The sequence below is a fragment of the Muntiacus reevesi genome, chromosome 1 (assembly GCF_963930625.1).
Source record: "Muntiacus reevesi chromosome 1, mMunRee1.1, whole genome shotgun sequence".
NCBI lineage: Eukaryota > Metazoa > Chordata > Mammalia > Artiodactyla > Cervidae > Muntiacus > Muntiacus reevesi.
Window position 1 is genome coordinate 184,646,533 of NC_089249.1, and position 24,293 is coordinate 184,670,825.

The following is a 24,293-nucleotide window of genomic DNA, read 5'->3' on the forward strand; positions in this document are numbered from 1 at the left end:
CATACATACTTATGTGCAGCATCTTCAACATAAGATGAGGAATAGCCAGGATCTGAAGTTCATACCAAGACTGTAACACCTCCAGGCACTGTCCCCATGCCCGAGCTCTGAACTGGACCCTTGTCACTCAGGCTCTCCCCGTCACGCTCCCTGCCCCCAGTGATCCCGCAGGACCAGGGCAACAGCACCTGGAGTAGTGTGTCTCGGTTCCTCAGCCCAGCCTCAGAGGCTGCACATGATCCAGCCCCACCTTTAACAAACACCACCCTATATTGAGGCTGACCGTGTGCCAGGCACCGAGGCTACTGATTATGGTGGCTCCACTTTAGACAGGAGAAGATGGGGGCTCGCAGGGGGAGAAGTCACTTGTCCCGGGTCACGCAGCAGGAGGCGGCGCAGCCAGAACGTCCCTCCGGAGGCCTACAGTGAGACCATGTGCTCACTCTGCCCGCGTGGCCCCCATCAGTGAAGAGGGACGGTCTCCTCCTCCCACCCAGCTCCGGGGGATTCTGGGTGGGCCTGTCCAACCTAGAGAAATAGCTGGTTGGGCATCACTTGCAGCCCCCAACTCTCCTCCCTCCCAGGAGTGGCTGAGAAGGGTCCGGAATCAGGAATCAATGCGTAGCTGCAAAGGCCAAAGGTCAGACAGGGGTTTCCTGCCCACCGCTGGGACCTCTTCCTTCCCCACCCAACTCCTGCCTCCGTGATGAACAGCAGCTTGGAGGACCCCTCCCCCTCAACAACTCTCCCACCCCATTACCCTGGCTAATAGGGGGCTGCTTCCCCATGCCACCACTTTCACCCTGCTGTGCCCCCACACAGGCAGTGGACGGCAGCGGTGTTATCATCACCCACCCAGGTTCCAGCCCCCTTTCCATCTCCTTGCCTCATTCCCTTTGGCCCCGTCCCTCCCTCCTATCAGCCTTGACCCCATTGGGCTAGGGTCTGTGTCCCACTCTGTCTTCCCAAGACTGAAGACCTCTCAACGCTCCTCTTGGGGAGGGGTTCTGGTGTCACCTACAGAGGAGGTTTACCTAGAGTGCCTGTTTCGGGGTGAGGGGGGCGCGTTGAGCAGGAGGGCACACCCAGAGTCCTTTGCTCCTCGGTCCCTAAATCCCTTCCCACAGTGAAGTTCGACCCCCACCATCTTGTGCTTCCCATTCACCATCTCACAGAGCTCGAAAAGGAGGTTTCAAACAGGAAGTGGTAGTAATAATAGCAACTGGCAAATCTTTTCTCCCAGCCCCCTCCCCCACCCTGGGACCTGGCGCCCTGCATGGCTCATCTCACCAAAGGGGAGGCTGAGACTCAGACGTGAGAAGCCCGTCATGGGAACTCACACTGGCCCCAAGTTCACAGCTGCTTTACTTACTAAGTGCCTACATGAGCCAGGCATTGGGTGGGATGACAGCCTGGGGAGCCCACGCCACCGCCGTCCACCGATCAGCCTTCGGTGATCTGCGCCAATTACTGAGTGCTGTGTGTGCCTGGCGCCGGGCAACGCGCTCTGCACAATTTAGCTGCTGTGATAGCACTATCCCTTGGGGTGGGCGCACATCTGTAGCCAGCCCCCTCCAAGGGGAGTTAAGGCCAGCTCTGTGAATGACCAGAGTGAGAGCTGACGCCCGCCCCCCAAAACAGTCCTTTCTCCTCCCGGCATCTGTGTGTCTTCCACACAAGGGGGATGTTGAAAAGACGTCATACGCAGCTGAGAACAGCTCCGGGCACAGAGCAAGGGCAGAAGGGGAAACTGAGGCTCAGTAAAACCAAGGATGCCTGGCCGCTCCAGCCTGTGCCCCACCCGTAGTTAATCAGAGAGGCCAGACGTGCCTTGGTGCCCTCCCCCCTTCCCTTCACAGCCCGGGGTGGGAGTGTTGTGATAACCCACAGCCCCCATTTCCTCCTGGCCAGGAAGGAGCCAGGCAGAGGAAGTATTAAGAGGAGTAATATAAACACTTCCCCCTCCCCCCTGCCGTGGCAAGGTCTAGAAGGGGCAGCGGCCACCACCCTGAGCAGGCCAGCCAGCCGAGCAGCGCTTGTACAAGGGGCAGACGCTGGGAGGAGATGGGCTTGGCGACGGAGCACGGGAGCCCCTATTCACGGGCCGGGAGCAGCTCCAGGGGCTGCTGGTACTATCTGCGCTATTTTTTCCTCTTCGTCTCACTCATCCAATTCCTCATCATCCTTGGCCTCGTCCTCTTCATGGTCTATGGCAACGTGCACGTGAGTACTGAGTCCAACCTGCAGGCCACCGAGCGCCGGGCCGACGGCCTGTACGGCCAGGTGATGGGGCTCACGGCTTCCCAGGCCAACCTGTCCAAGGAGCTCAACCTCACCGCCCGCGCCAGGGATGCAATCAATCAGATGATGCTAAGCGCCCGCCGAGACTTGGACCGAATCAATGCCAGCTTCCGCCAGTGCCAGGCCGATCGGGTAAGACCACAGGCTAGACACTCACCGTGGGGACCCCAGGCTGGTCACCTCACCTCTCTGAGCTTCACTTTCCTCATCCATGAAGACGGGGACATTTTGCATGACAAGCCGATGTAGAGAAGTGATGCATATTTTATTCCTATGTCTCATGCAATATTTGGGACTTGGTTGTTGTTGTTCAGTCAGTAAGTTGTGTCTGACTCTGCAACCCCATGGACTGCAGCACACCAGGCTCCTCTGTCCTTCACTATCTCCCAGGGTTTGCTCAAACTCACGTCCCTTGAGTCAGTGATGTTACCTAACCATCTCATCCTCTGCAGCCCCCTTCTCCTTCTCCTGTCAATCTTTCCCAGCATTAGGGTCTTTTCCAATGAGTTGGCTGTTGGCATCAGGTGGCCAAAGTATTGGAGCTTCAGCATCAATCTTTCCAATGAATACTCAGAGCTGATTTCCTTTAGGATTGACTGGTTTGATCTTCTTGCAGAGTATTTGGGACATAGTTAGACTGAAAAAAAATGATTTGTGGTCTATCTGGAATTCAAGTTGAACTGGGCATCCAGTCTGTTACCAGACATAGACGCTATATACATAGTTAATATGTACACAGCACCCAGAAGGTGCCAGCATACACAAACTGCAAATAAGAGCTGACTTAATAAACCACACAGAGTGTTGAGTTCTGCATAATTAGTATGAATGGCCCAGGTCTGCCCGAGGCTGGATGTCTCCTTTGGAAATATTATTTTGTCACTGAATGCTGAGAGGTAGGGAGAAGCTTTAAAGCCCTTTTGCAGAGGGGAAATGGCCACCTGATGTGAAGAACTGACTCACTGGAAAAGACCCTGATGCTGGGAAAGATTGAAGGCAGGAGGAGAAGGGGACGACAGAGGATGAGATGGTTGGAGGGCATCACCCACTCAGTGGACATGAGTTTGGTTAAGCTTGGGGCATTGGTGATGGACAGGGAAACCTGACGTGCTGCAGTCCATGGTGTCGCAAAGAGTCGGACACGACTGAGCGACTGAACTGAACTGAACTGAACCGAAGAGAGGAAGTGGTTTTGGGGAGGCAGGGGAGCAGAAACGGCGCTTCCCTAGTGGCTCAGCTTTTAAAGACTCTGCCTGCAATGAGGGAGACTTGGGTTGGGAAGATCCCCTGGCGAAGGGAAAGACAAGTGAGCAGAAATAGTTACCCCTGGGTCTTGTGGAGACGGTCACCCACTTCACACCCTCGGCTCCTGTCAAACTCACTCAACAAGATCCCCTGGGGTTTCCCTCACATGCAGTTCCTCTAGGGCGGTCCAGCTCCCGGGAGACACTGAGGATAAGGATGCCTCCTCAGGCTTTGGCTGGAATGGGGTGAGAGATGGGGTGAGCAGGAGAAGGGAAGTTTCTGGGGGATGAGGGGACAGCCTCGCTTTCCCCCACAGGAGGTCTCTGGGCTGTTTGGGGCAGGGGACAGCCCCAAATGGGAAGAAAACATCTTTTCTGGGGCTTCAAAATACCCAGTCCCTGCCCCTGGGCAGGAAGGACGTGCATGCCCCACCCCCTTGAAACTGCCCAGTCAAGGGCGGTGTCTCCCCCTCATACCCCCAGGACAGGGCAGGCCCCCCTCAGACCCGCAGAATGGGGTGAGTGTCCCCTCAGAACCCGTCTGAGGCAAGTCCCTCCTCAGACCTCAGGGCAGGACCAGGTACCCGCCCAAGAGCCCCCCAGGCCAGGGCAGCCCCCTCAGTTCAGGGCGGTCTTCTCAGTTCCTGGGAATTGGCTCATTTGGATCTTTTAGGACACAGATGGCCTTCCGGTCCAGGAACTGTTAGGAATTGCAGAATCGTAAAGTTTTATAGTTTTGTTTTTTCTTTTTCTGTTTTCCTTTTTTTTGTTTTTTGGTCCCACTGCACAGGGATCTTGAGGCTTCCCAGGTGGCTCAGTGGTGAAGAATCCACCTGCAATGCAAGAAATGCAGGTTTGATCCCTGGGTGGAGAAGATCCCCTGGAGGAGGAAATGGCAACTCACTCCAGTACTTTTGCCTGGAGAATCCCATGGACAGAGGAGCCTGGAGGGCTACAGTCCGTGGGGTCACAAAGAGTCGGACACGACTGCCCAGGTGTCTTAGTTCCCTTGCCAGGAATTGAATCTGCACCCCTTGCAGTGGAAGTGTGGAGTCTTAGCCACTGGGCCACCGGGGAAGTTCCTTTTTTTGTTGGTTTATTTTTTTATCATAAAGTTATAGACTTGCATATTTTTCAATCCCAGATGCTCCCATCATAGAATATTAGAAATTTAAGAATCTGGGTCTTCACAACTTTGAAATTTGAAAATCATACCTTTTTCCCCGTTTAAATTGACAAATTCTTCTGGCCTGGAACCCCTCAGGATGTTCTCCAAGGATCCTCAGAAAGTCAGTGCTAATGCTGGGGAAGAGCCCCCACCCTTGGCACGGCAGCCCCATCTGTCGGATGATAGTGAATCTTAGCCGCTGGACCACCAGAGAAGTTCCAGGATTTTATTTAGAATTTGTAATAATATCTTTAAAAATTTTTATTTTATTGAAGTACATTTCATTCACATGTTGCGTTAATATCTATTGTACAACAAAGTGATTCAGTTACACATATGTATACATTAATATATTCTTTTTCCTATTTTTTCCATTGTAGTTTATTTATAGGGTATTAAATATAGCTCTGGTACTATACAATATGTAATAAACTTTTTGATGGTCAAATTGTTCTGAAATAGGCCACTAGGAATCCTGCATTCTGGCTCCTGTGTCTTTTGACGTAACTCCAATAGTCTTTAAGAGCTTCCTGGCTTTATGTCCTAACAAATACTCCAGAAAATGCTTCAGATTATTTATACTTGTTTACTAATCGGTGAGTTCTTTTCCTCTCAGTTCAGGGCAGCCACAGCTGCTAGAAAGTGAGGGAGGGACTCCTGAATTTCTTCAGAAAGATGTACCTAGACACTCCCTGACAAGAGAAGGTACTTTTTTGTATTGTTAGGTTGTGTTTGCTATTGTTGTTTAGTTTTAGTCGAGCCCGACTCTTTGCAACCCCGTGGACTGTAGCCTGCCAGACCCCCCTGTCCATGAGGTTTCCCAGGCAAGATACTGGAGTGGGTTGTCATTTCCTTCTCCATCAGATTGCATTAGTTCTAAGTACATGTTATTCTCATCATCTTGGCATCTGGGAACCTGTACAGAAGCAGAACTTTTGTATTTTGGGGAGCCACTTCCTTCAACTAGAAGAAAACCTCTTTCTCATTTCATCTTTGGATCCAACTTACACCCTTAGATCTTCCCTTTCTGTAGTTAAAGCTTTTGAAAACAGCACTTCCAGAGCCCTTTTTTCTCTTTTAAATTAATTTATTAATTTGGCTGTGTGGGGTCTTAGCTGTGGCACATGGCATTTTTGATCTTCATTGTGGCCTGCATGATCTTCATTGTGGCCTGCATGATCTTCATTGTGGCCTGCATGATCTTTAGTTGTGGCATGTGGGATCTAGTTGCCTGACCAGGGATCAAACCTTGGCCCCGTGCATTGGGAGGGCAGAATCTTAGCCACTGGACCACAAAGGCAGTACCTCCAGAGCTACTTTTGCTCTCCCCCACCCCCAGGTCATTAGCACAGGGTCAGCTTCCAAAAGGAGGAAGGACAAAAAAAAAAGAGAAAAGCAAACCTTCTTCACCCCTCTCCTACCTTTCCTTGTTATATTTCTACAGAGGCTTCTGTTTCAAAGTTTGAAAGGCACGCCCTTTGTTTATAAAGAAAAGTTACTTATAAAAACTTTGTCAAGTTAAAATGCACATGTCATGTAATTGACCCATTCAAAGTGTACATAACAACAAAATATAGATGAAAGAGAAAAAGTGTACATAACAATGATTTTTAGTACACTCACAGAGTTGGGTAACCATCAGTTTGATTTAGAACTTTCATTACCCCCAAAAGAAACTGTATCAGCAGTCACTTCCCTCCTCTGCCCCCAGCAGCTGCAAATCTGCTTTCTGTTTCTATGGATTTACTTATTCCGGATATTTCATTTAAATAGAACGGGGCCCTGTATAACCTCTTGTGTCTGACTCCTCACACTCAGCATATTTTCAAGTTCATCCACGTTACTACATGTGTCAGTGCATCATTCCTTTTTTGTGGCAGAATAACATTCCATTGGGCGGCTGGATCATGTTTTATCCATTCATCTGCTGATGAAACACTTGGGTTGTTTCTACTTTATGGGTGCTGTGTCTACCGCTGCTGTGAATATTTGTGTACAAGTTTCTGTGTGAACATACACTTCCATTGCTCTCAGATGTATATACCTAGACATAGAATTGCTGGGTCATAGTGTGATTCTATGGAAATTAGATGGGGAAACAATGGAAACAGTGACAGACTTTATTTTCTTGGGCTCCAAAATCACTGCAGATGGTGACTGCAGCCATGAAATTAAAAGACGCTTGCTTCTTGGAGGAAAAGCTATGACAAACCTAGACTGCGTATTAAAAGGCAGAGATATTACTTTGCCAACAAAGATCTGTGTAGTCAAAGCTATGGTTTTTCCAGTAGTCATGTATGGATGTGAGCATTGGACCATAAAGAAGGCTGAGCACCAAAGAATTGATGCTTTTGAACTGTGGTGTTGGAGAAGACTCTTGAGAGTTCCTTGGATTGCAAGGAGATCCAACCGGTCAATCCTAAAGGAAATCAACCCTGATTATTCATTAGATGGACTGATGCTGAAGCTGAAGCCTCAATACTTTGGCCACATGATGCAAAGAGCCAATTCATTGGAAAAGACTCTGATGCTGGGAAAGGTTGAAGGTAGGAAGAGAAGGGGACAATAGAGGATGAGATGGTTGGATGGCATCACTGACTCAATGGACATGAGTTTGAGCAAACTCTGGGAGATGGTGAAGGACAGGGCACGCTGGGCATGCTGGCAGTCTGGCACGCTGCAGTCCGTGGGATTGCAAAAAGTCAGACACCACTGAGCAACTGAACAACAGCGTGTAATTCTATGTTTAGCTTCTTGGAAAACTGCCAGACTCTTTTCCACTGTGGCTCCATTATTTTTACAGTTCCACCAGTACTGACCAAGAATTCTGTTTCTTCACATCCTCACCAACACTTGTTCCTTCTTCTTTGTTTTATTTATGGCCATTCTATATCATTCTGAGGCGATATCTTATCATGGTTTTTATTTGTATTTCCTGATGTCTAAAGGTGGTGAATATTTTTTGATGTATTGGTTGACATTTTGTATGTCTTCTCTGAAACAATGTCTATTCAGATGCTTGGTCTGTTTTGCAATTGGCTTGATTTTTATTATTAATTTCTAAAGAGTTTGCTTTTATATATTCTGGTTACTAGTCTCATCATCAGACACATGATTTGCAAGTATTTTTCCCATCTATGAGTTTTTTTTTTCCTTTCTTGATGTTGTCCCCTGAGGCACCAAAGTTTTTAATCTTGGTGAAGTCCTATTTAGCTGTTTTCTCTTTGGCTGCTTGTGCTTTTAGTATCATACCTAACAAAACATTGCTGGGACTTCCCTGGCGGTTCAGTGGCTAAGACTCCAAGCTCCCAATGCAGGGGGCCTGGATTCAATCCCTAGTAGGGGAACTAGATCCCACATGCTGCTCCTAAAAAACCCACAGGATCCCACATGATGCACCTAAGACCCGGAACAGCCAAATGAATAAGTATTTTTTAAAAAGAAAAGGAGAGAAAGTACTGCCAAGTTCACACTCAGGCAGAGTTAACACATAAGTTTTCTTCTGTGGAATTTTTTAGTTTATGCCCTTACATTTAGGTCTTTGATATGTTTTGAGCTAATTTTTGTATATGGTGTGAGTTAGAAGTGAAGTGAAGTCGTTCAGTCATGTCCAACTCTTTGTGACCCCATGGACTGTAGCCTACCAGGCTCCTCCCTCCATGGGATTCTCCAGGCAAGAATACTGGAATGGGTTGCCATTTCCTTCTCCAGAGGATCTTCCTGACTCAGGGATCAAACCCAGGTCTTCTCCTGCACTGCAGGCAGACAGTTTAACCTCTGAGCCACCAGGGTGTGAGTTAGGGGTCCAAATTTATTCCTTAGTATGTACCAGTCCAGTTGTGCCAGCACCATTTGTTGAAAAGAATCATCTTTCCCATGAAATAATCTTGTCACCTGTATTAGCTTGCTAGGACTGTCTTAACAAAGTACCACAGATCAGGTGACTTAAATAACAGAAGTTTATTTTCACAAAGCGCAGGATCAAGACGTTGGCAGAATTGTTTCCTTCTAGGGCTTCCCAAGTAGCTCAAAAGCTACTACAATGCGGGAGACCTAGGTTCAATCCTTGGATTGGGAAGATCTGCTGGGGAAGGGCATGGCAACCCGCTCCAGTATTCTTGCGTGGAGAATCCCATGGACAGAGGAGCCTGGTAGGTTACAGTCCATGGGGTCACAAAGAATTGGACCCAACTTGAGTGACTAACTCACAGGACCGCCAGGGAAGGAGCCATTCCATGCCTCTCTCCTGGGCTTGCAGATGGCGGCCTTCCCCCTGTGTCTTCAGGTCACGTCTGTGCGTGTCTGGGTGTCCAGATTTCCTCTTATAGGAACCGCAGTCACTGTGGATTAAGGCCCACCCAATGACCTCATCTTAATTTAACCTCCTCTTTAAAGATCCTCTCCAAAAAGATTTACATTCTGAGGTCCTGAGGATTACGACTTTGACATGGAAATCTGGGGTAGGGGACAACAATCCAGCCCATACTAGCATCCATGTTGAAAAGCTTTTTTTTTTTTTTAAGATATTTACTTCTTTATTTTATGGCCACGCTGGGTTTTGGTGTTGCATGCAGGCTTTCTCGGGTTGCAGCGCTTTCCCTCGTTGCAGAGTACAGGCTCCGGGCACGCAGGCTTCAGTGGTTGTGGCACGCAGGCTTAGTTGTCGCTTGGCATTTGGGATCTTCCAGGGATTGAACCCATCTCCCCTGCATTGGCAGCCGAATTCTTTACCACTGAGCCACCAGGGAAGCCCTTAAATATCTACTTTTGATTGGCTGTAAATGTTTACAAGAATCCTTCAGGTTATACAATGCATCAGTGTATAAAATATTCCTTTTTATTGCTGAATAGTATTAATCATAAAACTTTTTTTACCCCCTAGTTGACTAGAATGCGTAGGGGAAAGAGTGGGATTTTTTTTAAGCTTTTTTTTTTTTTTTTTGAATGAGAGGTTCTTTAAATTCTATAATGTTTTACAATTTTCAAAAGTTTCACGCATATGATTTCGTGTAATCCCATAATAACCCATTTTAAAAAAGTTTCCAGCTCCTGTATTGGTCCTTCCCTCTTCCTTCTCCCCACCGGTAACCACTCGTTTGCTGTCTGTATCTGTGAGTCTGCTTTTGTTTTGTTATATTCACTAGTTTGTCGTATTTTTTAGATTCTGCCTATCGGTGATAACCATACAGTGTTGATCTTTGTCACGGATGCCCTTCAAGTCCATCCGTGTTGGTACATATGGCAAAATTTCATTCTTTTTTATGACTGAGTAGTATTCCATTGTCTATAATTGTAACAACTTTCGAAGCTCAGACCAGCATCCCCTGTAAAGAAGCTACTGTCCTTGTGAACTGTGCCAACACAGACCGCCTGGTTGACAGATCTGGGTCCCCCGTCGCAAGGGTCTGGGCAGGCCTGGGGGCGCGGGGTCCCACAGGTGCTGGACACCGACCTCTGTCTTGCGTCCCATTCCCGTAGGTGATTTACATGAACAACCAGCGATACATGGCTGCCATCATCTTGAGTGAGAAACAGTGCCAAGAGCACCTCAAGGAGGCTAACAAGAGCTGCGATGGTGAGTGGGTGAGGGTGAGAGTCGGGGTTACGGGCCGTGCAGAGCAAGGTGGAAGATTCCCCGCCCAGTCTCTTGGCAACTCCCCCCCTTCCTGAGTCTTCTGGTCCTATACCCCTAGCTTTGGCCCTCACGCTGACCCAGAAAGCCAAGACACTGGAAGTGGAGCTGGCAAAGGAGAAGTTGGTGTGTACCAAAGACAAGGACGGTCTGACAGTGGGCAAGCGAGTGGCAGAAGAACAGCTTGCCGAGTGCGGCAAAACCCGCGACCAGCAACAGCAGGAGCGGCTGCTGGCTGAGGACCGGCTGCGGAAGGTGCAGGCCTTCTGCCTCCCCCTGGACAAGAACAAGTTTGAGACGGATCTGCGAAACCTCTGGAGGGACTCCATCATCCCGCGCACCCTCAGCACCCTGAGCTTCAACTTGTACCATCCCCTCGGCTCAGAACTGCCTTCCATCCAGAGAGCCTGCGACAGCCTGCCCTCCATCATGACCTCCAAGGTGGAAGAGCTGGCCCGGAGCTTGCGGGCTGGCATCGACAGCGTGACCCTCGAGAACGAGAAACTCCAGCGCCAGAAACTGGAGGTCGAGCAGAGCCTGCGCGCCAGTCAGGAAGCCAAGGAGAAGGTGGAGAAGGAGGCGCAGGCCCAGGCTGTCAAGCTCCAAACTGAATGTGCCCGCCAGACCCAGCTGGCCCTGGAGGAGAAGGTGGCGCTGCAGAAGGAACGGGACAGGCTGGCCAAGGAGCTGGAGGAGAAGAAGCGGGAGGTTGAGCACCTCAAGTTGCAGTTGGCAGTCAGCAACTCAGCCCTGGACACCTGCATCAAGACGAAGGTGGGTAGGGGGCCCTAGATTCAGGTTGCATTGGAGGGACGGGTCTGGAGGCCGAGTTGATGGTGATGTTGAACTTGGGTTTGAACTTGGCTTTTTTTTTTTTTTTAACTTCTTTTTGAGGTTGGCTTCCCACTGTAGATTGGTTTTGTTAGGACTCACTTGAGAGTTTCACTGATGTTAGGATTGAGGCAGAGCTTAAAATTTGTATCAGCGCTGAGCAAGGGGATGGGGTTAAGACTGGAGTCGGAGGTAGGGTGTCCATCAGGTCCCGGGTTGAGTGAGGGGTGAATCTAGAACTGTGATTCCTTTGAGACTGGGGTGAGTTGAGACATTGAGGGTGGATTTAGACTTGAGGCTGGGATCACACATGGGTGTCCATGAGTCTAGAATGGCCTTAGGATTATGATCATGTATTGACACAGGATTTTATTGGCATTAGGACTGCAGTGGAGTTTGGATTGGGAATGATATTAAGAAAGAGATAAGGATTGGGGTTGAGTTTAGGAAGGCGGTGGGCCTCAAAACTGGCTTAGCATTAGAATTAGGGACTCATTCAGTGTTGGTGTCAAGGTCAGGATGGATTTGAGTTGAGTTGAAGGATCAGAGGATGCTGGATTAAGGATTGGAAGTGACCCTGGGGTCAGCATGAGGGTTAAGGCAGGTCACAGGAAAGGCTTGATGTGGGTGCTAAACTTGTGTCTAGAGTTGGGTCAAGGTGAATGATTGGTGACTCCTGTGTCTAGAGTGGGTTTCGGTTAAGGTAAGGGTTTCAAGTAGGATTTCATTAGTCTTAGAATTAGGTTGAATTTGGAATATGGATTGAGTTTGGATTATGAGGAAAGGTTAAAAGTTGGGTCAGAGGTTGCATGCAGAGTGGTCATTGTATCTAGGTCAAGTGAAGAACGAATCAAGGATTTCAGTGGTTTTGGGATTGCATTGAGTTAAGGCTGGAGTTGAGGCTTAGGTTACTATAGGCGGTTGGTGGGGCTAGAGATGCTTAGAAGTTTGGGGCTAAGGGTAGATTCAGCACTTCATGGGCATTAAGATTGGGGTTGGGATTGAACATGGGTTAGGAGTTGAGACTAACTTGAGTTTAGGGTGGTTGGTTGGGGTTGAGTTGGCTTGGCGTTGGGATATATTTGAAGGGAAGGATTAGGTGATCCTGGGTTAGAGCAGGGATATACCAGAGTTCCAGTGAGGGTCAGGGTTGGGTCTCGTGTAGAAGCTGGGTGGATATTGATCTCGGGCTGAGGTTGGTTAGAATTCTAACTCAGGTAGAGGCTGAGGTCTAAGATTGAGTTGGAGTTGAGTGTGGTATTGGGAAAGTATTTATGGGTGGTCATAGGGGAATACAGGACTGGGGCTCAGGGAATGAAGTTGTGGAGTAGATTTTTCACAGCGGCTGGGACTAATGGATGGGTTATGGTCAGAGTTAGATGTAAAGTAATAGATCACATTTGTCATTGAGATTGGATTTGATTCTAAGGGAGGTTCTGTTTTCAGGTTAGGATCCAATTTTAGGTAATTGAGTTCATAACTGGTTTTGAATTTCAGGTTTGGAGGAATTCATTTAGGGTTGTTTGAGGGATGGCCTTGAGGACGGAAGTCCAGTTGGTTTGCAGAGCAGATAAACTTCAGTCTGGAACAGGGCTGGATTGGCTGGATAGACTTGACTGGGGCCACGGATCGGAGTCAGGTTGGCACTGAGGCTGTAGTGGAGACCGAGGCAGGATCCCTGCAGAATGGGGTCTCTGGGGGGCTGCCAAGGGGAACTCAGTGCCTGGAGCTCCCAGTCATTTCAGGGCAGATGGCTGCAGGTGATTATATAGCCATCATCGTATGTGTCCTTCTTGCATGGGTATCTGTCGGTTTCTCTGCCCTGGAAGGAACTCAGGTCTCTAAGGGTGTAGAAAGGCAGGAAACTCCCCAGGACTTGTGTTTGGGGGCACTGGCCTCCACCAACCTCCCTTCACTCTTCTTCCCACAGTCGCAGTTGACGCAGTTGACGATTCCTGGGCCAAGACCCGTGGCCCCTGCCCCCAACCCTCCACCTATCGGTGAGTGACAGAGGGCAGGGCCAAGATGGGTGGCGGATTCCACCTTGTATCTCGGGTTGCCAGCCCATCCCTGGCCCTGGAGGCAGGGCTACTAAGGCCCCCAGTTAGCCCTGACCCCTCCCTCTTTCGGCAGACCCAGCTAGCCTGGAGGAATTCAAGAGAAGGATCCTGGATTCCCAGCGGGCCCCTGCCAGCAACGTCTTGGTCTCAGCCAGGTGAGGCTCTGGACTGTCTCAGGCTGACGGTGCAGTCTCAGGGTTTGAACAAGGCTGGGTACAGAACTGGGGTGGGGGGGAGCTCATATCACACTGTTTGTTCCTTAATTGAGCGGTTGCTATATATACCAGGCCCTGTGCTGGCACCTTTGGCTTCCCTGGTGGCTCAGATAGTAAAGAATCTGCCTGCAATACGGGAGACTCAGGTTCAGTTCCTGGGTCAGGCAGATCCCTTGGAGAAGGGAATGGCAAGCCACTCCAGTATTCTTGCCTGGAGAATCTCATGGACAGAGGACCCTGGTGGGCTACAGTCCATGGGGTTGCAAAGAGTCGGAAACGACTGAGTGACTAACACTTCATGCTGGGCCCAGGGTCAAAGTCGTGACCAAGACACATACAGTTTCATTCATGAAAGTCTCTGAATAATGGGCCAGAGAGACAATGGAGGAGGCAGGGTAAGAAAAATGACCAAAAACCTGCCGTGATTGGGTGCTGACTGCAATCTTGGCATAGTCCTAAGCACTCTGTCCATTTAACTCATTTAATCTTCAGAATCTTAACCCATGAGTGAGCTACTGTTACCCCCACATTCTGGAAGAAGCAAATGAGGCATGGGGGTGGGGGTGTACCTCATGCCTCAGGTAACACAGCTGGGACGTGAACCTAGGCGATCAGACTCCAGATAGGCAAGGGAGAGCCTCGGTGAGGAAGGGATCTTTGAGCTGGAAGACGGACAGGAGCCAACCTGGGGGACAGCAAAGGGGACAGTCCCTGCAGGTGGCAAGAACTGCCGGAGCAAAGACGAGGGTAGCAGAAGTGAACGTAGCCAAGGAAGGGTAGCAGGGAGAACAGTGTCTGAGGGTGACCCTGGGCCTCTCCCTCCACCCTTCTGAGCCACACTTTCTAACTCCACAGAAATGTTGGGGGGGTGAGGGTCCCTGAAATCATCTTCCCAGATGTTGCAATGGTAACGCGCCCGCCTGCCAATGCAGGAGATGCAAGAGATACAGGTTCCGTCTCTGGGTCGGAAAGATACCCTGGAGGAGGAGATGGTAACCCACTCCAGTATTCTTGTCTGGAAAATTCCGTGAACAGAGGGGCCTGGCTGGCTATAGTTCGTGGAGTCAGAAAAGAGTCGGACGTGACTGAGCAACTGAGCATGCACACACACATTCTGAGATTCAGGGCAAGAAAATACTTTGCCGGCTGTAAAGTGCTGTCCACGACTGGCTGGAGCAAGGGACCCAGAGCCTCAGTGGGGAGCATCAAGGGTGCCTGGCACATGACCAGGTCATAGCTCCATGCCTTTGCCCCCCTCCCCTCCTCCCCGGGCCCAGTCACCCTTTGGACAACAGCCTGTGCGTCACCGGGAAGGTGACTCAGGCCACGGCCCCTAGAACACCCTGTGCTCCCACTAGGAGTCAAGGATTGGCTTTCCATTTGCAGTTTATGACCTGAGGTTCAGGGAAGTGTGTGGAATTTTTTTCAGATCCCTCTGACCCCAAAGCCTGTGCTGTCCAAGCTTTTGCCATGCGGCTATCATCAAGCTAGATCTATTTCAGCCCCAGGGTGCTAAACAAAGCCCATAGGATCCAAAGGACTTCCAAAAGTCTGTCACTAACTCCCCAGAGATCTCCACACCCAGCTCCATCTTCACCGTGTCTCTTCTTACATACTCCCCCTGACGGGGAACTCACCCCCCTTCAGAACGGGTTCCCTCACTCTTTGAATAGAGTTTGACCCTGCTTTTTGAACAAACAGAGCTTTCCTCTCTCCATCTTGGCCTGAAGCCATCATGGCAAGGAAGGAGGTTCTATTATTATCCCCATTTCTCAGAGGAGGGAACTGAGGCCCCAGGGAAGTGATCAGCCCGGGGTCATGCGTCAGCAACTCGGGGTTGGAGCCAGGCTCATCATCCAAGCGTGCCTGGTCCCAGCTGAGAATGGGGAAGCTCTTGACATTGTTTACCCCAAGTGACGCACCCCCACGCCCCTCCCCTCCAAGGAAACAATGTGTGCTTAAGCCTGGCCCCTCCTGCTTCTCTCTGCAGGATCGCAGGAAGAGCCTCTGGCCCACGGGCTCCGGCTTGATTTGCCTCCCCGTGAGAGAGGGGCCTGGGACGGGCAGGCTGGGGTCTTCAGCTCTGGGTTTGAGTCCCAGTTCATCCAGTCACTCACTGGACAAGTTGTGAATGACTGAATGATTTTTACAGGCACCCAATAGGGAGGTAGATTCGAGGCAGGCTTCAAATCACCCATCCCATGGGGTGGGGACTGTTGATTGCTTTTCCACTCTTATTCCTTCTGGGCCTCCAGAAAGCCTGTGCTGTTGCTAAGTCACCCCCATGCACCCCAGATCCTTGCAGCTTGCCTGTGCTCACAGAGGGAGAGAACACCCAGGCCTCCGCCATGGCTGGGCTTGAGAACAAGGTCATGCTTTTTAACTGAACGTTGTTATGTGGTTTTCTATTAGTGCCAAAAAGTGCTGAAAGCGTCAGTTGCTCAGTTGTGTTTGACTGTTTTTGCGACCCCATGGACTGTAGCCCACCAGGCTCCTCTGTCCATGGAATTCTCCAGGTAAGAGGACTGGAGTGGGTTGCCATTCCCTTCTCCAGGGGATCTTTCTGACCCAGGGCTCGAACCCGGGTCTCCTGAGTTGAAAGCAGATTCTCTACCATCTGAGCCACCAGGGAAGCCAAATGTTCCAGCTTTCCTCTACTTAGTAAGACTGAGCTTCCTTTGCAGATCAGTTTATATAATTAAAAAAAACACAATGGAGGTGAAGACAAACATTAAGTATATGTTGGTTTCGTGGCTCTGTGGTTGAAGATGGAGAAAGTCACAGTGTGTAAGGTTGAAGATGGAACTTCAGCCCTGACTCTGAGCCAGGCAGACAGCAAGTGTCGATTCAAGTTCACTACTATCACTATGACCATTCATTTTATCGTTCAACCCATATTTCTTGAGCAGCTATTCAGTGTCAAGAACACAGGGAAGAATAAGGCACAGATATTCAAATTCCCACCACCTGTATGACTGCCAGGCTAGTGGGGGAGATGGATAACAAATCAGATGAATGAGCTATGACAGGGCCCCTTGGTAATGAGTGAGACAGAAAAGGGATGAGGGAGCTTGAAGAGGTTGGAATTTTCCACCGGGGGCTAAGGGCAGGCTTCACTGAGGAGTGATATGTGAGCAGAGAACTAAAAGTGAGGGAGGAGCCAGGAGGGGATTCCCTGCAGGGTGCCCCAGGCAGTGAGGCAGCCTGTGCAAAGGTCCTGAGGCAGGACCATCCATGCCTGGTGAGTTTGAGTGAGGAGTTAGGTGTGGCTGGAGTGGAGTGATGGAGCGGGGAGTGGGAGGAGGTGAGGTCAGGGTGATGGCAGGACAGATCAGGCAGGGCCTTGGGGCAGTGGTGAGGACTTTGGGAGCCCTGCGAGGGGCTGTGAGCAGCAAAGGACATGACCTGACTCAGGTGTTCACAGGCTCTGTCTGATTGCTGTTCTGCGGGGTGAAGGCAGGAACCTGGGAACATGGTGAGGGCGACAGCCCTGGTCCAGGTGATCAGTGGGTCTTAGAAAATGGCCAGGGACGACCCTCCCTTCCAGGTTGGTGGGCAGGAATGGTTAAAGAATCTGATCTCTGTCAGGGCTGGCTCGAAGCCAGTGGATCCTGGTGAGGGACAGAGGCTGGAGCTGGTTGTGGGGGGGCGGGGGGAGGGGGGTTCGGAATCTACGAACGTGAGGCTGTGGGGGCCCCAGGGAAGAGCCGGGGAAGGAAGGGAGGGGGCCAGCGGAAGCAGGACTTGGCTGAGGCCCCCACCTCCCCCATCAGGAAACAGCCTCCGCGTCAACCTCTGACCCCTCAAGGGAACCTTTGCCAGGCCAAGGAGGGGGAAGGGCATTCCAGACAGTGGGACGGCTCCAGCAGAGGCAAGGCGGAAGGGTAGTGTTGAAGGGATGGCTCTGAGAATTTGGGCGATGCTTGGACAGGTTTTGATTCCCCAGTGGGGAGGTCTGGGAGTGGGGGGTGGAGTGGGTGGAGCCTTGAATGCCAGATACAGAAGATTTGGCTTAAAAAAAAGCTGTCTTTGTCCTGAGGGTGCAGAGGAGCCAGGGAAGCCTGTGAAAAGGGGCAGGTTCATTAGAAAAACCTTCCTGGGAGTGAGTGAGGGGCTGGCTCTAGGTCAGTTCTGTATGGACTAAAGAGGGAAACTAAGGTCCTGCCTGGGGAGTCGGGGGTGGGGGTGGAGGGGGGACTGAGGCGGCAGGGACTTTGGGCAAACTCCCAGGATCCCAGGGCCTTAGGGAGCAAAGGGGAGAGTCAGACAGACTGCAGCAAAACCTGGAGGTGGCCTCCTGGAACCCCAGTCTTGTCAGTGGTATAACGGACAGGCACACACCTCAGTCCCACAGAGGTTCAACAAGATGAAATCTAAGGGGAAGTTGATACTGGTGTCGACTAAAAAAATGTACAACGTTAAATGCAAGTTAAGTTTTATTTGGGGCCATGTGAGGGCTGCAGCCCAGGAGACAGAAGATCAGGTAACTCTGAGCAACGGCTCCAAAGAGGGAGAAGATGGTACATATGTGATTTTGGTAAAAGGGGCGTACATGAGATCAAGCACATATTTTTTTTGTAGAAAGCTTTGCTAGTCACGAGAAACAGCTGTCACCATGAAGGATTTTAGTGCTTTTCTAGATATGAGGAGATACAAGAATTGGGCTCATAAAATTAGCTCCTGAGAATATATAACTATTAAAGACCTGTCCTGCCAGCTTCTGGAGCACAGAGTGCTTTGTTTCTGCTTTCTCCTCTGAGCTTCTTCAGGGCGTGTTGGAGGTCAGCAGCTGCAGTAGCACATGATTTAATCCTCGTAGAGGTAGATGGCTGTGCCCACAGCAAGTGCCAATTTGTGATTAACACCGGAAAGACCCCTAGGGTTCTTGGGAGCTAGAAGGGGCCCAGGGTAAGAGGCAGGCCCAGGCGAGGTTTGTCCTGCTGTCTGCCTGACCGACTGTTGTATTCTCGTCTCCTTCCTGCTCCAGTGGCTGAGAAGGCTCCAGACCCCGCTGACCGAGGGGTGGCCCGACTCACCTGTCTGGAGGCCCGGTGCAGCGAGACGCCCGCAGCGTGGGACGCACACACGCCAAAGTGGGCGCCCTGGGCGGGCGTCCTCTGCTCACCCTCGCCCACACCCTCCCTGCATACCCCAATACTCTCACACAGACTCACACCCACACCACACCGTCCCTCACTCCTAGACACCGTGACGACGTCACAGATGCAGGGACATCACACGGACAGCTTGGTGGCGTCACACGGAGACGAGGTGATGACATCACAGAGACACGAGGCGACACCACACACGCAGTTTCTGCCTAGTCCCTGCCCAAAGTCACCCCTTCGTGCACCCAGGCCAAGGCGCCCATCCTATCCCACTTGTTTAGAGCGTTTTAGTGCTCCGGGTCTGAGGAAGTGAGAACAGGAAGACATTCACCTTTGTCCTCCCCTGAGAGTTTCTAGGCCCCCCTGGAGAGGGAATGTCTCTGATCCAGGGGTCCCCTCGGAGCCCGGGAGGGGGCTGCCCCTTCACCCTTTCTTCCCCTACACCCAGTCCTGCCTGTGGCCCGTATAAATGTTAGTAGCACTAAATAAATGTTATCGAAACCTCCCTTCAAAGTCTCCTGAGTCGTGATTTTTGCTTTGAAAAGGCACCACCAGGCTCTGAGTGGCCAAAGAACTAGCAATAAGATGAAAGTCGAAAAACCCCATCCCCAGCATCCCCAGAACAGAAGACCCTTCAACCTGGAACCTACATGGGTGGACGCCGGCTTCCCTCAAGACGCAGGCATCTCCATGCGCATGTGCGTGCTAAGTCACTTCAGTCGTGTCCGACTCTTTAATACCCCATGGACTGTGGTCCGCCAGGCTCTTCTGTCCTTGGGATTCTCCAGGCAAGAATACTGAAGAGGTTTGCCAGGCCCTTCTCCAGGCCCTTCCTGACCCAGGGATCAAACCCGCATCTCCTGCAGCTCTTTCCTTGCAGGCAGATTCTTCACCACTGAGCCAATGGGGAAGCTCCAGGCATCTCTGTATGTGAAGAGAAATGGCAAAATCATATAATCAATAAGGGTTATATGAAATGCCTACAAAGCCCCACATTATGACAGCGATAATATGACTTTAGTGTTTCTTTAAAATAGCAGGTTTTTTTCTTTTCTTTTTTTTTAAAGCAGAAATTGAAAAAGCAGTTTCTTTCTTTTTCTTTTTTTTAAGTAGTATAGTTGACTGGGGCTTCTCCTGGTGGCTCAGCAGTAAAGAATCGCCTGCAATGCAGAAGACGTGGATTCGATCCCTGGGTAGGGAAGATCCTCTGGAGGAAGCAATGGCAACCCACTCTGGTAGTCTTGCCAGCAGCATCCCATGGACAGAGAAGCCCTTGCATCCATTGGGTTGCAAAGAGTCGGACATGATTGAGCAACTGAACACACATCTCACACAGTTGATTTTTAATGTTGTGAAAGTTTCAGGTTTGCAGCACAGTGATTTCAGTTATACATATACATACTTATATTTAAAAAGCAGTTTCTGGGGCTTCCTTGGTGGCCCCGTGGTTAAGAATCTGCCTGCTAAGGCAGGGGACACAGGTTCGATCCCTGGTCCGGGAAGATCCCACATGCTGTGGAGCAACTAAGCCTGTTCGCCACAGCTACTGAGCCCGAGTGCCCCAGAACCCGTGCTCCACAGCCAGAGAAGTCACCACACCCCGAGACTGCAGAGTGGGCCCCGCTTGCCTAACTCGAGAAAGCCCGTGCATAGCGAGCATGACCCAGTGCAGTCGGAAGTAAATAAACAAATAAATAAAAATTTAAGGCAATTTCTTAAATAAATACAAATCAGTTTCTGAAAAAGCAGATTATTTACCTGTAGCTTTTGTTTCTGGTGGAAATGGCAACCCACTCCAGTACTCTTGCCTGGAAAATCCCATGGACGGAGGAGCCTGGTAGGCTACAGTCCATGGGGTCGCAAAAAGTCGGATACCACTGAGCGACTTCCACTTTTTGTTTTTGGTAGGTTTGCAAAGATTCCCCCAGGTACAGACAATTACTGAGGAACCATAGCCTGCTTGTCAGGAACTCCTTATTCCAGAACAATTTCACAAAAGTCCCAAGCATTTGTTTTTGGGGGGGCTTTTTGGTGGGAAGGTAGACGTTAGAAAGGCCATCGGTGTCCAGTGTGGGAGCACTTAAACTCACTGATCACTAAATAATTAGGAAACCAGGGAAATTTTGCACATTAGAGGGACCCAGGGAAATCACATCATACCAATTAGACTGGGATGGGGGGAAGGAAAAGGATAAAAAGCCATAATCCCTACTGCTTGTGAAGATGTAGAAAAAAGGGCATTTTCCTCTAGGACTGGTAGAAATGCCCATCTCATCCTGGCCCTTTTGGAAATAAGTTTGATGATATTTAATAAAAGTGAAGGCAGGGAATTCCCTGGCAGTCCAGTGGTTAGGATTCCTTGGTTTCACTGCCAAGGGTCCTGGTTCAATCCCTAATCAGAGAACTAAGATCCCACAAGTTGTCGAATGCCGGGGGTGGGGTGGGGTGGGGTGGGGGTGGGGGTGGGGGGGGTGGGGGTGGGGGTGGGGGTGGGGGCGGGGGGCGGGGAGTGAAGACATACAAATCCTTTGATTCTGCAGCCCCATTCATAGCACTTTGTCCCTGAGAAGCAAAAACTCCAGGAAACAAAGCAAATGGTCATCGGTGGGAGAACGGCCTAAAAATTGTCATCTAGGGTCTCAGCTTGTCTGTCCCCAGTCCTCCATCCCTCCAGCCCAGCCTATCCCCTGGGACCTTGGAGGGAGGAGATGAGTCACGAGGAGGCAGGGCTGGCAATGCCACGCTTAGGGCAGGCTGGTCAGAAGGGACAAAGGAGCGATATTTCCTGGATACGGAAACCCGGGCGAGAGACAGGCCGCTGCAGGAAACACTCGGCTGGGGCCCCGCCAAGCAAGGGCAGGAGGGTCAGCCAGGCCCAGCCGCCCAGACGGGCCCGTCTGGAGGCCCCAAGGAAGCCGGGACGTCCCTGACCCTGAGCCTACTGCCTGAGCAGCCAGGAGTAAGGAGACCTAGCGAGGATGCTGACAGCAGACGGTCCTAAGTTTGGGTTCCAAACCCCGACGCTCTTGCATTCAAATTTTGGCTCTGTTGATCTCAGACTCCATTTACTCACCTAGAAATGAATGTAATAAAAATAATACAAGGGAGGGGGATTCAGGATGGGGGGGACACACGTATACCTGTGGCCGATTCATGTTGATGTACGGGAAAAAACATCACAATATTGTAAAGTAATTATTCTCCAATTAAAATAAATAAATTAAAAAAACAATCATCATCCTAAATGCTCTGGGCCCAGGGATGCAGGTCTCTGGCTCTTGCTTGGTCTTTTCCATTCAGAACATCCCAGGATATCAACCTCCCAACCAGCCCGGTGGTCTGTAGTTCATGGGGTCGCAAAGAGTGGGACACGACCGAGGGCTAAGCACAGCACAGCCCGGTCCCAGGTCAGGCCTCCAACACTGGGCCTCAGCCTCTGCCTCCTTTGTAGCCTCCGTGCTGATCCAGAGGGATCCATCCGTCCTGGGACCTGACCTCGCGTCTCTCCCACTCGCACCCCCTCCACGGCTCCTTGGTGCCCTGGGAATAAGGCCCAATTCCTCAGCTCTCTTGGGCCCTCCCTCCCCACACCCAGTGCAGCCTTTGCCTCCCGCTGTTCTAGACATGTGACTCTTTGACCGAAGACTCACAGACTTTGCATCGGTATTGTGCCCTCAGACTAGAATGAATGCTTTGTTCTCACCGCCTGCCAATTCCTCTGTCCCCAAGGCCCCGCCCTAGAGATCGCTCCTCCTGGCAGCCCCTCTGGATGCCCCAGAGTTCTTGCTCCTCCTGGGTACTTCCCCTACGCCATCCCTCCCTCTTTCCTGCCCTGATCCTGGAGCTCTTACTTCTCCAGGCTGAGGCCCTCTGCTGGCCCCGCCCTGCCCTGAGAGCCAGGTGGGGGTTGAGTCTTAGCCGGGGAGCAATTGGCAGACCCCCTCCCTGATCCTGTGGTCCAGCCACTGGGTGAGGTCCTGACTCTTTGGGGATTTCCTGTGACCTCTATAAATAATCCCCATGCCTGCTTCCCACAAACCGCCTCCCCCTTCTTGGAAAAAAGGGACTGTAGCCAAGGACCTCAGTCCGTGATGTGCCAGGGACAGGGTAGGTGGGCGGGGTCGAGGAATCCTTTCCCAAGAGCATCTTCCTCCCCACCCGGACACCACTCCTCCCTGCTGGGAGCCCTCCAGACCCTCTCCACGCAAAGGATATCTGGACACCCACCCTCTCTACACCCACAATGCTGCTTCTTGTCTTTCTGCAAAATGGACCTAATAGTAATATCCACGGACTGAACTGGGGTGACCCTTCCCTTTCAGGAGTCCCCCATTCAGGGGGGACCCCAGCTATCAAACAAGCAAACAGACCAACAGAGAGTGACATTGCAATGAAGCCATGACGAAATGGGGTCAGAGGGTCCCTATGGTTGTGAGATGGGCCCTGGACATGTCCCAGTCTCTGCTCTCGTGTCCCTTGAAACCTGAGAGTTTGTTTGTATCTTCAACTACTGGAGGTGGAGATTTTTTTTTTTTCTGATTCTGAAAAAGAGCTTGACCCTATTTGAGACTCCATTTCCACCTCTGGCAAAAGGGGAGTTAACTATTCATAAGCCATCAGGTGGGTGTGGAAGCCTGGATCCCTGGGACCTTAGGGGGCCGGAACGTCACTGGTGTCGGGCACCTTTCTTGTTAGGGCAAAGCGCCCTCTGCTGGTTCCTCAAATCAACAGCAGATCCCCCATAATTGAAAGTCGCTCAGTCCTGTCCAACTTTTTGTGACCACAGCCTCCCTCTTGGACAATAGTCCCCCCATGGAATTCTGCAGGCCAGAATACTGGAGTGGGTAACTGTTCCCTTCTCCAGGGGATCTTCCCAACCCAGGGATCGAACCCAGGTCTCCTGCACTGTAGGCAGATTCTTTACCAACTGAGCTATCAGAGAAGCCCAGATCCCTCATAAGTCCCCATAATCAGAGGCTTCACTATCAGGCCCTCCTCTCCTGGATTCTTTCTCCCTTCTAGCGCTCACTCATTCTACTTCCAGCCACACTGGCCACCTCGCTGCCCCTCAAACACACCGTGATACTCCCACCTCAGGGACTTTGCACATGCCCTGCCATCTGACTGCGACGTTCTTGCTGGCTTCTTCTGTCTTCTTCTCACCTTTCAGAAGTCAGAGTAAATTCCATGTCTACCCTCACATCCATCCCTGACCAGGTCAGGTCTCCTCATCGTAAGTTTGCCCAACAGCCTTCAGAACTCAGGTTTCCCAGGTGACTCAGTGATAAAGAATCCACCTGCTGACGCAGGAGTCAGAGGAGACGTGGGTTTGATCCCTGGGTTGGAAAGATCCCCTGATGGAGGCAATGGCAACCCATTCCAGTATTCTTGCTGGGATAATCCCATGGACAGAGGAACCTGGAGGGCTACAGTCCATTGGTTGCAAAGTGTTGGACACGACTAAGGGACAGAGCAAGCAAGCATCCGACCTCACCAAAAGGAGCTGTGTCTCTTCTTTAATAAGGGCAGGAGTGGGGACTTCCCTGGTATTCCAGTAGTTAAGAATCCTCCTTCCAATGCAGGGGAGGAAGGTTCGATCCCTGGTCCGGGCACCAAGATGCCACATCCCAGGGACAACTAAGTCCGCCCACTGCAGCTACTGAAGTCAGCACACTCTGGAGCCCATGCTCTGCAACTAGAGAAAGCCCATGCATCGCAATGAAGACCCAGCACA

The 24,293-nt window shown here is 50.8% G+C and overlaps 1 protein-coding gene across 1 annotated transcript; it reads left to right on the plus strand.

Annotated features, from left to right (window-relative positions):
- The first annotated feature begins 1,962 nt into the window (after positions 1-1,962).
- PLVAP (plasmalemma vesicle associated protein) lies at positions 1,963-19,065 on the plus strand. The gene is made up of 6 exons (XM_065917461.1): positions 1,963-2,433; positions 10,192-10,288; positions 10,407-11,119; positions 13,107-13,176; positions 13,310-13,391; positions 18,439-19,065. Exons 1-6 carry the CDS (start codon positions 2,065-2,067, stop codon positions 18,443-18,445), a joined length of 1,338 nt encoding a protein of 445 aa, XP_065773533.1. The 5' UTR covers positions 1,963-2,064; the 3' UTR covers positions 18,446-19,065.
- The last annotated feature ends 5,228 nt before the right edge of the window (positions 19,066-24,293 follow it).

Bases quoted from the DNA above. Each gene is read 5' to 3' on its own strand.
- PLVAP (XM_065917461.1), top strand. From the start codon at position 2,065: ATGGGCTTGGCGACGGAGCACGGGAGCCCCTATTCACGGGCCGGGAGC. The intron at 2,434-10,191 runs GTAAGACCACAG...CCATTCCCGTAG, and splicing joins GCCAGTGCCAGGCCGATCGG to GTGATTTACATGAACAACCA. The intron at 13,177-13,309 runs GTGAGTGACAGA...CTCTTTCGGCAG, and splicing joins CCCCAACCCTCCACCTATCG to ACCCAGCTAGCCTGGAGGAA.